At 32.6% G+C, this 15,572-nt stretch overlaps 1 protein-coding gene across 2 annotated transcripts; it reads right to left on the bottom strand.

Moving 5' to 3' along the window:
• Positions 1–10,192: 10,192 nt before the first annotated feature.
• On the bottom strand, positions 10,193–15,359 carry LOC102628424 (NADPH:adrenodoxin oxidoreductase, mitochondrial). Of its 2 annotated transcripts, XM_006475601.4 has the most exons (13): positions 15,104–15,359; positions 14,895–14,999; positions 14,628–14,741; positions 14,493–14,546; positions 14,251–14,367; positions 13,075–13,184; positions 12,913–12,986; positions 12,441–12,502; positions 12,085–12,283; positions 11,712–11,772; positions 11,521–11,588; positions 10,856–11,001; positions 10,193–10,673 (listed from the first exon to the last, which is right to left on the bottom strand). In XM_006475601.4, exons 1-13 carry the CDS (start codon positions 15,212–15,214, stop codon positions 10,443–10,445), a joined length of 1,452 nt encoding a protein of 483 aa, XP_006475664.1. In that variant the 5' UTR covers positions 15,215–15,359; the 3' UTR covers positions 10,193–10,442. The 2 variants fall into 2 exon arrangements, with proteins under 2 accessions (XP_006475664.1, XP_052297057.1); XM_052441097.1 differs by lacking the exon at positions 15,104–15,359 and having other exon boundaries at positions 14,489–14,546; positions 14,628–14,755.
• Positions 15,360–15,572: the final 213 nt, after the last annotated feature.

Genomic DNA, 15,572 nt, shown 5'->3' with positions numbered 1-15,572 from the left:
AACATGTGCAAGAATTTATAGCGACAAATCAAAGAATTTAGCTAATGGGTCGATATTGTAAAAACAGCATTAAACGCACTACAAATGGAAGTCTTTGCTAGAAACGCACCATACATCTATGTAGTTTTGGAACCCAGTGACGTGATCCACAATAATCTACAGCACCAGAAAAACTTATGTGGAATGGTCTTATCAGATCACCATATAGATGTTGTATGATCATCAAATTATTTTTAGACACATGAGAAAATATAAATTTTTTTTAATTTTAATAAGATCGAGACAAGAAAAATTTACGTGGAACGATCTTATCAGATCACCATATAGATGTTGTATGATCATCAAATTATTTTTAGACACATGAGAAAATATAATTTTTTTTTAAAGTGATAGAATTCATTGGTAGGGTTGATTACAATTAAGTGATAGGTCCCATCTATAACCATCCGTTTAAATTAAAATTTTCTTCTTTTTTTACATGCCAAAGACTAGTTGGATAAGTCTAACAGATTAATATGCTGATATACTGATGCGGTAAGATCGTCCCACATAAGTTTTCTCCATGAAGTTTTATTGTCAAATATATTTGTTTTGGAAAAACAAATAAAATTATTTTGAATAACTTTGATGATTTTTTTCTAAGAAAAGTATTACACAAGAGCTTTGTAAAGATCACTCACATTAGTACTGTTTTCGTCTAAACAGCAGAATTTTGATGAAATTTGGTGCATGGGTATTGGTATGATCGCACCCCATTACTTTGGTGGTGTATGACTAAATATTGTGTGATTTGAATTGAATTTGGTACAATATGAAATGATTGCATCTACGTTAAAGTTTGCACGGTTTAAAAGGAAGTCCACGCAAAGAGATGGGTTGGTGGGGAACAAAACGGCGTTATGTTGTCATAGAGTGGACGGGAACCCCGTAATATGTCACTGCCACCACAACAAGAAAATTCTCCACACAAATTCACAACAAGAAAATTATCCATATAAAATTCTATGTAGTATAAAAATGGGAGCACATCTTGTAAAATCCGAGCAATTATCTTTGATAAATTTTCTTAATTAAAGATCTAATTAAGGGATTGTTGGAGCTAAGACATAACAATTAATTAAAGGGAGTCTCTAAGTTATATTTAATGTAACATACACAATTCATCTCAACCACATGAATTGTAGGTCCCATAATTTTATGTGGTTGAGATGAATTGTGTAAGTTACATTGAATATAACTTAGCACTTGCCTTAATTAAATGATTAGGATTCCCTCCTAGTCATATTCTGAGTAAATAACTTAATTAATAATTGGTAATTAATAAATAAAATAAATAAATAAATAATTTGAATTTTATCAGGATTATTTTCCTTAATTAAAATACAAAAGTTCGTAGATTGAAGAGGAGTTGTCACTATTAACAAGATAGTGGAGTCGAATTCGCAATTGTGTCCTGTCTCTATGACATCGGACTTCAAATCGTCAATTTTTAGGCAATTTTTCGGTGTAAGCGAACTTTCGTTTTTATTGGCCAACAATCAGCAGTCTTTCTTGAACTTCTCCCATTTTTGTCAACATTTTTAACTTGAATTTTAATCACTGTATCAAGACATGGCAGCTTAAAAGATTTGCAAAGCATAGGTTTTGTTTTTTATTGAGGCCTTTTTCTCTTTTAATGGTACATTACAGAGTGCTGTATAAATATTAATAAATATAGTTTATCAAATATATGTGTTGCTCTTGAAAGCCAGTCAACATCTATCGAGTTTGCCTCGACATATTAAAGAGTTAAAGTTTAATTTCAAGATTTAAAATTAAAAAAATAAGAAATAAATAATCTCTTATATTTTCGAAAAGACTCGAACCCTCACCTAAAAAATGAAGAATGAAAATATACGAACAATTAACTGAAGCGATTGTGGAAGTTCTTGTTATTAATGACACAACTTTTTTTTTATGGAAATTGTAAGTTAAAATTTTTAAAGATTTACGTTAGATTTTGTAATTAAATCACTTCACTTTTCACCAATGAAATATGATTTTTAAGTTTCTATGATTTAAATAGGGCTTAGATACGTTTACTCTCATTAAATAGTTGATTTAAAAAGTTCTAATGAATTTTTAGATTTATAAATTGTAATGTAATATTAAAAGGTAAAGGAGAAAAGACATCGGAAAATTAAAAATATTAAATTTTCAATTCTATGTTTAGGTTATGATTTTTGAAATTCTACATTGTTTGATGGATAAAAGGCCTTTTAAGATTCCCACAACTTGAAAGCTCATGTGCCACATCTCCCCATGCCCATGCATGCAAGAACTCAGAAAAACACATTCAAAATGGAAGCAACAAAGGATGTTGTGCATTCCATAAATCAACATCCATCCAAGGCCAGCCAATCAAAACCATCACCAAATTATCATATTTCCATATTTTGCAATATATCTTCTTTATTTCTTTCATAATCAGAATTGAGACTGCACAGGCTCTATTATCAGAATGATAAAAGAGAGAAAGCAAAGAATCTCTCCAGAGTGCTCAAGGACCCACGCCTCAGATCAGAGCACAAACACAATGACAATGATAGGTTTCCTACAACTATTGCTAGGGTTAGGGTTAGCATCATATATATAATTTATGATTATCATGTATCTTCATCGAGCAGTGTGTGGTCTATTTTCACTCTCATTATTCTCATCAGCTTATTCCATGCTTTTGTGTTTTTTTTTTTTTTTTGAGAAGGTGCTTTTGCGTTTTGGTTTGGCCAACTTCAACTTCAATTTTAACTATGTATATTTAAATCTTAATTATAATTGCAAAATTTATTCCTATGTAATGTACTAATCGTTGGTGGGTCATCTTTGCATTGCACTTTAACAAGAGTGAATCCCACCTGTTTAAGTACAAGCTAATGCTTTCAAACTCCACTAGCTTCGGGATTCTAATCCAATCACTGAGTATCCATTTCATGATATAATGGCAGTCATAGTCAAGCATATGAAACTCAAATTCTTAATGCCAAATTGTTTTCAGTTCGTTCGTGAGGCCTTGTTTGAGAATGTTTCAGTAGTAGTTAATTATTAAAGTGCTTTTCAAATCTTAGAAAATATTTTTATTCATTTTAATAAAATTAAGGAAGAAGGACGCTTAGTTAGGCCCTATCTATTTTTTAGTTATCCATTACATCACAAATATTAAAGGTGCAACCGAAAAAAAAATAAATAAATAAATTTTTTGTGTTCATTTACTATCTAAGATACCGTGTTTATCAAAATTTAAGAAAAATTTTATATGTTGAAAAAGTTATATTTATCTTTCAATGGTAAAGTTCGAACATTAGAATTATAACATCAAAGACTTAATAAATAATTGGGAAATTATCAGGCATATACCCTTAAATGACACCAGTATCAAACGTGCTACAACACTTTTCGCTTATATCACTCGTATACCCTAAGTTGACAAAAGAGTTCTGGCATCCACATTTCCGTTTACTACCGTTAAGAACTTAACAGAATTTGAGTAAAATGACTATTTTACCCTTTAAACTCAAAATGAGGTAAAAAAAAAATTTACCTTGAAAATGAATGTAAATTTTTAATACACAATTTTTTTATTTTGTTATTAACAATACATTTTTTTATTAAAAAAATAAATTATTAATGGTACATATTATTAACAATTATTCATAAAAAATATTCATCTTATACCATAAAAAATTATTAACAACATATTATTTACAATTATACATATTATACCAAAAAAAATTCAAGTTTGGGCTTGGAGGAGTAGATCTTCAATAATTTAGGTTAAATTTTGGAGGAGTAGATTCGGTTGTAAAGTAGCTTTTTTTTATAGCAATTATTAACAATTATCCGATAAATGGGATGACATGTCATTTTTATCAAAATATATCATATGACATGTCGTTTTTTACTAGGTAAATGGGATGACATGTCGTTTTTTTAAAAAGGCTAGATTACCTTTATAATGTCAGCACTCGCAAACGGCAGTTAACGGATTGATGGACTGCAGAAGTGTTTTGTCAACTTAGGATATACGAGTGATACACTTGAAAAGTGTTGTAGCACGTTTGATACTTGTGTCATTTAAGGGTATATGGTTAATAATTTCCCTAAATAATTATAAAAATTAAGAACATAAGTAGTTAAAATTAGAAATATTAGAGATGCAAATGTCACTTGAACTTTAGAAAAACAGCATGAAATAAAATAGATAGAAAAACTTCAAAACTACTTTTGGTTTGTTCGAACCTAGAAATAAATGAACCAAACCAAACAGGAAATAGGAAGCTCGAACATAAGAAATGGTTGTCATGATCGAACCAAAGACTTTATGGTAAGGTGTAGGAGACAGCATGAATCTTGTAAATAGCAGCCTCTGACCCCATCCGAGATTTGATTTAGCAAAGAGAGAATCCCAACCCAGTTCAACTTTTTTAAAATCCCAAATGGACCATGATATGCTTATTGTCAAAAATAGCACAGCTCCACATTGTAGCAAGATTTGATTCATGTACAATTGAATAGATAATCACTAGCTAGGGCATGCAAGCATAAATGGATCCCACCATGCACCAAATATAGCTTCATATTTACATGCCAGTAAATTAATTATATGAAGATTGAAGATTCTAGAGCTACTCTGCTTAAAATCAAGGTGAAAGCTAGATCAACATCACAAAAAGTGTATTAATTCAACTTGCATTTTTTTATGTTAAAAAATAATACAGTTAAAAATATTCATCTTGAGTTGGACAATCGGAATTGCCGATATAAGATTTACATGCTTTTCTTTTTATATCTACTCAAAATATCAAATTACAGGTCAGTTTCCATGTGAGTTACAAAGCATCTGTGTAATAATAGCATAGATTTGATAGCTAGAAAAATTATGTATTTCTAGCCAACATGAATGTAGAAACAAGATTCAATATGGAAATGCTCACAGTACTTGTAAAGATCAATAAGTAATACAGCGATCAATGGATGTTGGTAAAAAACTAAAAACAAACACAAAATAAATATTAAAATAATTACGAACTTCCTAATAATAAGTTTGTCTATCATTTGCGTGCATTACTGATCTTGCAAAAAGAACACTTAGAATTAACTACTAATGAGAAAAATATCCAATATTACTAAGAATAGTTACTTAGTTAGCAATTCAAGCTTGAGGCAATCCTCCACTCTTAAGCTAGCCTTTGAATTTGAGTTAGACCCATTGAAGAGAATATCCAACATTGGCTAAAATAGGTCTTAGACTAAGAATATAAGCTCAAGGTAATCCTCAATTCTTGAGCTAGATCTTGAGTGTGAGTTAGACCCTTAGATTTCTGTATGGTAATTGAATTAAATTCATATACGAGTAAGTCCACAATACATTCCACTGGACAAGTACCAGCACAGAGCTCGTCTCTATATGCCACTAGGCTGTTGAAGATACTATCTCACATCAAATGAGAATAATTCCTAGACTAGGACTATTAATTTGAGGTAGCATCTTCAATTTTTGAGATAGCTTTCAAAAAGACTAATTTACATGTCATAGGGATGATATGAAAATTGGGCTAAAGATAAATTCAAGGCAATCTCAACTCTTGAGTTAACTTTGAATATGAGATAGGCACGTGTACTTCTATAATTATATTAGTTATCTTTCTTACTCTATAATAGAATCTATAATAGAAGAAATTAACTAACACTATTGAACCTTATATAGACAGTAAATATACTCTTTGGAAACTATAACCAATTGCAGTAGTGAGTGCTCTATTTCTTATTCAATTGACATGCCCAGAAAAAGTTCTGTTAGTGGAATTTATGTGAGCAATGAATCACAGATGCTTCCTGATCCAAAACTTGTCACATGTTCAAATCAATGGCCGTTCGTACCGACTGCCTTATTACTACTATACCGGTGGGTCTCCAAAAACCTTAAAGACAAAGCTTCAAGCTGCTTAGGTCTGGCACGGCTATGTATGCACATCTTTAATGGGTATCCAACAGAAAAGCCCGCTGGTTTTATCGTAAACCAATTTGCTTCGATCAATGAGGGGTCCCTACTGACATATATGCACATGAATTATTGGAGCTAAGGGGCCCTGAAGCTCACTTTACATATCATACATGTAGCAGCAATCAACAAATAAATCGATGGAAAATTTGAAGTTGACAAGCTCCGTCAGTCTCAAAACTGAAAAATTGTAGTTAATTGTTGGTTAGTGTAAACATCAAAGGTTCAATGTACTACGTGACCAATTTTTAAGGACATTAATAAAGAAGGTTTCTAAAATTAATTCAGGAGCAATATGTATATATGCCTATAGTTTTATTTTATTATTTTTATTGAAATGGAAATCTTCTCCAAGCAAGAGCAAGCACACGAGTTAAAAGCAAGCAGTTAATTGTTGATAAGTGGGAGATGTGGTTGGTTTTAGTATGGGCATATTGATGCGACATCAAAAGCCACAAGAATTCATAAAATTCAATCTTCTAATGATAAAATCCACCATATAGTCTTCGCTAGGTCTACACACATTGGAAGACTTGGAGAGACTAATTGCTTTGAAGAATTATAGGGCGGCTTTTTTAAGTGCTTTGCATTGAAAAACATTGGTGGCATTTGACTCTGCACACAAACTATATATTTTACCTAATTAAAGGCAATAATATATATCCTCAAATCCAGACTTGTGCTCAAAGAAATTTATATAATAAATAGATAGGAAGCTAAAAAGATTAACAAATAAAACTCTTAACGCATCCAATGTTACAAAGATAAGATCAACACTTTGATACTGATACAGTTTGTAAGGCAGTCTATTTCAGTTTAAAGAAATTCACTTTCATTAGACCTTGGCTTTACAACAAGAGAGAATTTGTATTCCAAATTTTGGATATAGATACAGCGACTGATGGGGTGTGTGGCTGTGGCTCACAAGGATATTGATTGATGGGGCGTTCCTTCAACTTAATGATTGTCTTCGTGTTTTGTCAACTCAATACCCATGTTCAGTGTGTCAGAACTAGCTAGCACGTCCAAAAAAAAAAAAAAAAAAAAAACCTCAAATATTTAACACAATAATGTCTTTTTTGAAAAAATTAGTCAAGTGCATCTAACATTTAGGAGAACGTAAAGACTTAAATCTCAATTAGGATAATTTCTAATAATATAAAAACTAATTCCTTTTATTACGTATTTTTAGTATTCGAAATAAAATAACTCCGCACACTAAGATCTTTTGGAGTATTAAAAAATTAAGTATAATTTAATTTACTTATTCCGCCTTCTCAATGTGAAGACCTCCTTTAAATTGAAAAAGGAAATTCATCGTAATATATGCGAAAAATTATACATATTATTATTTGAGTTTAAGATTTGAACTGAGAAATTCAATCCAAGCCTTTACGGGACCAACAATATTTTTTTTAATATTGTTATACAGGACTGTTACTGATATTACATTAGATATTATAATTAATATTTATAAATAGATTATACAATAGGGACCTTCGTCGTGGCATGTACTTCTCTGTAGCGCGGCCTAAATTCTTTAAATTCTCCCTAATATTCTAGGGGTGTCCACTTCACTTACATTTCGTGAGAAATAGACTGGCTCCACTCAATTATTTGATAATCAAAGGAGAACTGAAACTAACCCCTATAATGTTTTTTATGGAGGATCGAACTCTTACTTTCAACATTATAAATGCAATGGTTCTCTTACTAGACCAAATGCCTATTGGTTAGGGGACCAACAGTATACTACAACTAAAAAAAGAAAAAAAGGTCGGTAAAATAACAATTACTCCTCAATTAAAATACAACAAAAAACCACCTATATAAGGCGATTCACCGGATAGCCCGCAGGACGAAACCTCTTCCTATAGGCCATCGGAACCTCTGTGCATTTTAATTATTTACGCCATGCACATAGCCAGCATTGAACAAAACGCTCAAATATGCCCCATAAGCTGATGCCTGCCGAACAGCATGTAAAGCATTGATGTCACTACGCCTGTGTGCACTGCGCACGAGCGGCGAGGTGGCAAAATAAAGCAAGTTTGGATTCCCCCGGCATGGAATAGGAAAACGAAACTCTCCAAACTAGTAAAATGTCCGAATCATGCATGCTTAGAATTTCAAAGAAACAGCTTGTGTACAAATGCACGCAAGAGCGAACAACTGGCAGATGGATATTCAGAAACAGTAGCGTGGCGTGACTTTTAGTTCATTTCCTTTTTCGTTTTAACATAAGTAGATGAATAACATTCTCGTATCGAGTATCGACATCTAGAACAAGACATAGTTGCCGAAAAAAGTGCCAACGCAGCTTCGCATCAATGGATGATCAAGTTCGAGCACAAAGTTATCAGTTTTTGAACGCGTGTGTGAGAATATAATTTGGTAAAAATTTTGGCAAATGCTGTTCTCTTTTTTTGAGTTGAAATGGACCGGGCTTTTTATTTGTTTTGATTGAAAATGACATGACTGCTGCCCATGGACCCGACCTATACTTTCTGGAGACTATCCCTCGTGAATTTTTAAACCCGAGTTGTGCTTCCGCCACCTGTCTATTAAGTCCTTTTAAAACCCCTCTTCTAATTGAACCCGACCCAAATTATTGCAGGTTCATGCCCACTCTTTAATTCCATAAATGACGTTTACCGAAATAAATAATGTGTATGCTTTTGGTTAAATTCGCAGCGTCTCAGACCGTGAAGAACTTCATGAGTTCTCTTCATCTTCATTTGTGTTTACTAAAGTACATTTTTGCTCACATTTATTGATGGCTCGTAATTGATTCAATAGGAAGTGTTAATCAAATCTAACACCGGCCTACTTATAAAATAAACTTTTATTATTATGCGAACTAAACATGCTTAGACAAGGTAAGAACAAAAATTCATCACTTTCGAGAATTACAATAGAAAATTCACTATTCATTAATATTAGACAAGAGATATAAGTTTCTCTAATTCACTAAAACTCACAACTGAAAAAAATTAAAAAGAAATATAGATATTCACCACTTAATTATATCCTAGAAGAGACACATGACTTCTTAATTCACAATTATAAGAAATCTACTGAAAAGATACAGAACTACATGAAGAAACTCTAATAAAAGCACTCTTTTAAGTTAAACTCTCAAAATCACCACCTTTCTCTCTAAAACTACAAACTAATACATTTATATAGACAACTTGGAACATTCCTCCAATCTTAGGATAATATCTTTATCATTTAGAATTCAAATCAAACTTGAATTAAAGGTCTTAATTATAATGAGGTAGAAGAAAACAAAGTAAAACACAATTTAACTTCAAGGTTGATTTCAACAGTAAATCTAAACAGTCAACACTTATTTGATCATATCTTGATGTAGAAAACTCTAAACTGAACACCATAAAATTCATTAAACTCTTGACTCACAGAATTTTCCAGTGATGTGAAGCTTGTTAATTAAATCTTAATATATTGACATCAGTAAATTCAGAATTTTTGGTCTTGTGAATTCCTAACTGCTGATCTTTGTTGATAAAATCTTAAATATCTTTAAGAAGAGAAGTGTGAATATCATTCCGTAAAAATCTTCAAAACTAGACAAAATTTATCTTGTTAATTAAATCTTAATACATTGACATCAGTAAATTCAGAATTTTCAACCTTGTGAATTCCTAACTGCTGATCTTTGTTGATAAAATCTTAAATATCTTTAAGAAGAGAAGTGTGAATATCATTCCGTAAAATTCTTCAAAACTAGACAAAATTTATCTTTCTAACAATATATAATACATAATCTAATTACCTCTAGAAAAATAAAATGAGTTCAAATAAGTCAATATCTTCAGTTGTGTTTCTCTTAAATAAAATCTGAAAACACTCCTACGTTACTATTCATAATTGATTCAATAGGGAGTGTTAATCAAATCTTGAGATTAGTATTTCCTCTCTCATATATTTCTTTTTAAATCGATTTTTTTTAAAATATTTTAGATTCAAGGTATTTTCAGCGTTATATTTCTCTTCTCTGTTACAACCATTTCACAGCAAGAAAAACTCCAATTGATCAAATAAAAGTGAATCAAATTGTCTCTAGGAACCAAACGACATTCAAAGACAACATAAAACCCTAAAATTTATAGAAAGTTTGAGAGAGAAATCTCCAAGTACAAAACAAAATCTTTATTTTATTATAAAATTCATTAATCTTTCATAATGAAGGAAGAAAACTGAATAATCCATAAAGCTCCTTACAAAGATCAAAGATCTCCATGGGATGTGAGAAAATTATGTATAAAAAAAATGTGTTCTGTCTTATATTGTAATTGCCAAAGGTTAAAATGATAAATGTAAGAAAGAGGAGTGTTTTGAGAATTTTAAAGGATGGGAAAATCTCCACTCTTTTAATTAATTATGTGGCTACTTTCAGCAAATCTTCATAAGTTGTCAATTTCTCCTTTGGTTTGTTCCTCAAACTTCCAAGCCTCTTTTCTTCAGAGTCAATCTTTTCCCAAGCACTGAATGGTACAGGTCTAACATTTCTATTGTCCAGTAACTGCAGGAGTCCCTCTCGGCCAGGCTTTGGCAATCCTGATGAGGACGCTAGTACTCCTTGTTCAAGGTCTTCCGATATGCTAGCAACCTATAATGTCGGTAATCCAATCACAAAGCTTAAAGTCAGTTCATCTCCCTACAATTCTTAAAGTAGCTCTAGCATAGATCAATAATGAGTTACTTCAAACATTGCAGCAGATGAATATGATCTTAGTCTCTTAACTTAACATGCACAAGTTCTGTCTAGGATATCAAAGAGAGACTACTTACAGTTTCCTCAGCACAGTAAAGATTTGTGGCAATTATTCCCGTTGGTCCTCTCTTTAACCACCCACAGACATATAAACCATTTTCAACCTGTGAAGAATCTCCTGAAATATTCTTTAGAACCCGACCTCTAATATTTGGAACTATACCTGGAAAAAATGCCGTGAGATGGTTAGCAAAATCACCCTTTTAGTTATTACGAGTTTTAATAAGCATCAAATCTTAAATCAAAGCCATTCGCAGACACAGTAGGGGAAGATTTTGTTGCTTAAGGTTTTGAAACTACTAGCACATTGATGGTTTACATGCAATTGAATAATGTATAGTTAAGAACCTCGACGTTTCCGAAACTAAGTCAATGAATGAATATATGATAGACATCTACATGAAAAGCCCAACCATTAAATATCTTAGGTTACCCACACACTGATTCCACTCAAAACATTTTGAGACAAGAGGGACTTAATGAGTCGATTACGAAATAGTTATTACCTCATCATGTAGTGAAATTTCTTTACAGACTTGTATATTTGTTGAACTTTATAATAGACTTCTACATCAGTTAGAAACTTTAAACTGGTTTGAACTGGATATTAATTGATCTGCATCTAACAAGCAGGAAACTAGAATGGCCTAATGCAACGATGCATCAATTTTTTGCTTTTTACCTTTGTGATTATCAAAGGGCAAACCATTGACTGGTACTGATTTGTAACCAATGCTTTTTAGCACCATCCTGAAAACAGAAAGCACAAATTGCCCCGACAAGTAAGTACTAGCTCCTAGTAACTTGAATCCAAGATAGCTTAAAAAAATAGCTAAAACTACAACTTCTTGATAAGTAAAATATATGAATTACCCACAATCAAGGTCTTCAAATTCACCAGTACCCACAGCATACTGTTTTCCAGGGCCACCACCTACAAGTAAAGCTAATAATGACAACTGATCCCTGGCAATTATGAATCAAAACAGGAGTGGGAAATTTACAAATCTTTTTCATTTTCTTTTTCACTTTTTTTTCTAATTAACACAATTTTAATTAGTCATAACAATTTAAAGAACAAGAAAAAGGGCTTGTGTCCTGAATTTAACAGATGCCCCTTGTTCATTTAGTAATCATCATTTTGTTACTCATCATGAAAAATCTACATAATGTCGAGTATCTTTGCAAGCCTCCAGCATCTAACAACACAAGGCAAGAGAAGCCTTCAAACTGGAGAGAGAGTTACCTTTCAGAGCCGTCTTCTCAAAGTGCACTCCAGAGACATGGCCACTTCTCTCATTTGATTCTAGAAAACTATCAGGTTTGCGGAAGAAAACAAAGTGAAGTTCACGTTGACCTAACATAGGTTGGGAAGATGCCGACGCAGCTGCCTTAGAAAGCAATTCGTAGACTCTCCTCTGAATTCGACTGTTTTTCATCTCTTCCTTTCCAGAAGACATCACCAAACAGCAGAAAACATCAGGAGGAAGTAAACATAGTCTACATAACCATCTTTATCTTTCCTCTGCACTTTTACTTTGCAAATCAAGGGTGTTAACCATGAAAATGACTACACAAAAACAATTGCAATTTCAGACATACCTCATCTGTAGGAGATTTAATTAAATCATCTTCACGTATATGAACATACAAATTTTTAATACCTGCAAAATAAACCCAAGGCTTCTCTAACTTCCAAAACTATAGAAGGATTTTATATAAAATGCAGAAGCAATGTCTGAAAGCAATGAGACCTTTCACAAAGAATTGTGGAAACATGTTCTACTACTCAGAAAACAAATTTAAGCAGAAAGCTGATTAATTGTTCACTATTTCATTACCAAGGGATAAGAATCCATACAATGGATCAAAAACTCCAACCATGGAACTCAACAAAAAATTATCCGTTTCTCGTTGGATATACTAAAGAGTTCAAAAATAATGGATTTATTGAACTTTATAAACCTCAGCACCAGTGCCAACTTAAAATATTATCAGCAATGCTTTCCAAGATACAAGAAAAAGAAAATCCTCTGGTTAACATTAGTGCAAATGACTAGATGTTAAGAATTACCAAGAATTTCACGGAGCTCCTTTGCAGTACAAGCTGCTTGCACTGGTCCGCGTCTTCCAACAAGATAAACTTTCCTATAATTATATTTATATCATTAAATTCATAAAATTTGTTAATCCATGGATAGACTTACAAGGTAGCTTCCAAATGATAGGACAAGACCTGATACTGCTCCCCTCAAGAGCAGTCCAAGCATAGCTTGCAATATCAGTCGTTGCCAATTCTTCTGTTGGACGTAAGAGGATGCGAGCGACATCAAGAGCCACATTTCCCTAAAATTTACATACAAGTAATTTTTACTGCCACATATCATATCTACAATTTCTCCGATTTATCATAACAGGGGCAGGGAGAATGGTGCCATGATCTCATTGGATAATGGTATTTTTCATTTTAGTGTTCTTGTAGATGAATTAGTAATACTATAATTATAAAACTGAACATGCTGACTATTGGGCAGCCAGCAAACAATCATGTCTAGAAAAAAGGGTAGGTTAACATGTCCTCGTTTACTAGAATGCCAATTGGCACAATTTGAACCAAAGACCAACCCCACCAACCAAAATCACTCTACTTAGGGTCACATTGTTCTAGTCATGCAAAGGTCCTATAAACTGAACCTAGGAATTACAGCTAGCCCTTTGTCGCTCAGGCAAAATCAGAAAGGCATGAAAAACTCACTCCATCTTAATCAATGTCTTCATCTCTCCTATATCATGGCAATTGCTTAACTAATCGACACTCATAAAATAATTGCAGATTGATGCAGAGCAAGAAATTGAAGAAATCCTAATTATATTTAAATGTATAATATTTAGGAATATTTTAATTAATTTGTATTCTAGTTTAATTTGGTTTCCTATTTAGAGTCTTATTGTTTAGGTATTGCTTATTTGGGTAATATTCCTAATTTAGGCATAAGTCTTATTAAAATAGGTTTTCTAATCATATTAGGATAAGTCTTACTTAGTATAAATAAGTGTCTTTTGTAGCTTTTAAAGGAAGAATTTTGAGTTCAATAATATTTCAATTTTCAAATCTCTTTGTGAGTATTTGAACAGTTAATTCTCGGTATTCTACGGGATCAACGAGTCTTAATCCCTAAATTCGCGGTATTCTTTTGAATCAACGTGAATTTAGTTGTTCTTTTGTTCCGGTATTCTCTAGAATCAACGGAATATTTTGAACATTAAACTTCCGTTGCATCACAGATTCTGTAAATAACAGAAATTCTGATAGAAAAAGTGATAACAAGAACCAATCTTGTCACTAGTAGATAGATCATTGCATAATAATTATGTAATCAACCTGGCTTTAAAATAATCCATATGAGAATACCTGACCGAGGATAACAGCTGTGTCAGTGCTCTTCAAGTCAGGACTCAAGTTTTTGCCATCTGGGTGCCCGTTATACCACCATACAAATTCTCTCGCCGAGTGTACCCCAATCAAATCCTACAAAAAAAAACACACACACACACACAATCACGTCACAAACAAAAATAATTCAACCCCATCAGCAACATTAATTATCACATGATCAAGTGCAGCAACACTCTAATCTCATTAAACAAACGTACTTCTCCTGGTATACCAAGAGCTCTATCACTTTCAGCACCATATGCAAGCACAACCTGCTCACATTTCATCAAATGTTAGTAAATAGAATTACACATCAAAAAATAAATAAACAAATAAATAAGTTCAAGTCTTACCACATGGTAGAGCTGACGAAGCTCGGATAGAGAAACGGAGGATCCAAGCGTGACATTTCCAAAGAACGAGCACCTTTCATGTTGCACCACTCGAGAAAACTGGTTGATCACAATCTGTTGCAATTTTTCTGGTAAACTAAGCTCAATTTAGACAAATTTATTGATTAATAAAAATAACTAATAAAAAAATACAATCTGGTTCAAGCTAAAATAAATAGAAATAATAAGGAATTATGGTTTTTCTTTTTCTTAACTCGGAGAACTTGCCTTGGTTTCAGGATGATCAGGTGCTACACCGGAGCGTACTAATCCAAACGGCGTCGGCAATCGATCAATGATATCAACCTGCGCTTCCTGATGAGCCTTCAACGTCTGTTGTAATTGATAATTCATACAATCAGAATCTATTAAAATTTATTTAAAAAAATTAAATTGCTCATTTTTATGATAATAAATTAGAATAAAAAACTGGTTACCTTTTCAGCAGTGTAGAAACCAGCGGGGCCGCTGCCGACTACACAGACGCGTAGAGGATTTGAAGACAGAGCTGTGAAGCTTCTAGACAACCATGCTCTTGCTTTATACATTCCCTCAATTAAAAAAATAAATTAAAAAAAAAAAAAGGATAAAGGAATTAGAGATTTTAGGGAGGTTTTGGGATGCCGAGAGTCCTAGGGTTTTGTATTCCTGTTTCTAGATTCTAATCGGTAATCACCAGCAGCCGAGAACAAGAAGTGCAGAACGTGGGAGTTGAAATTTGAAAACTATTTATGGGCCCCAAGGCCCAAATGTTTCAATGTGGGCCGAATGTAATTAATTGTCGATTTTGGATCAATTCGGAAGCAAAAATAGTAGCATACATGCTAGAAGCAAAATGTCTACATAAAATATGCTCAACACACCCTAGTATTATAAAATCTTAAATTGTCGTCATCATCTTCTTCT

This window comes from Citrus sinensis, chromosome 1, assembly GCF_022201045.2.
Source record: "Citrus sinensis cultivar Valencia sweet orange chromosome 1, DVS_A1.0, whole genome shotgun sequence".
NCBI classification, from domain to species: Eukaryota; Viridiplantae; Streptophyta; class Magnoliopsida; order Sapindales; family Rutaceae; genus Citrus; species Citrus sinensis.
The sequence above is the reverse complement of the archived record's forward strand: the minus strand, read 5'-3'. Positions and strand labels throughout refer to the sequence as shown.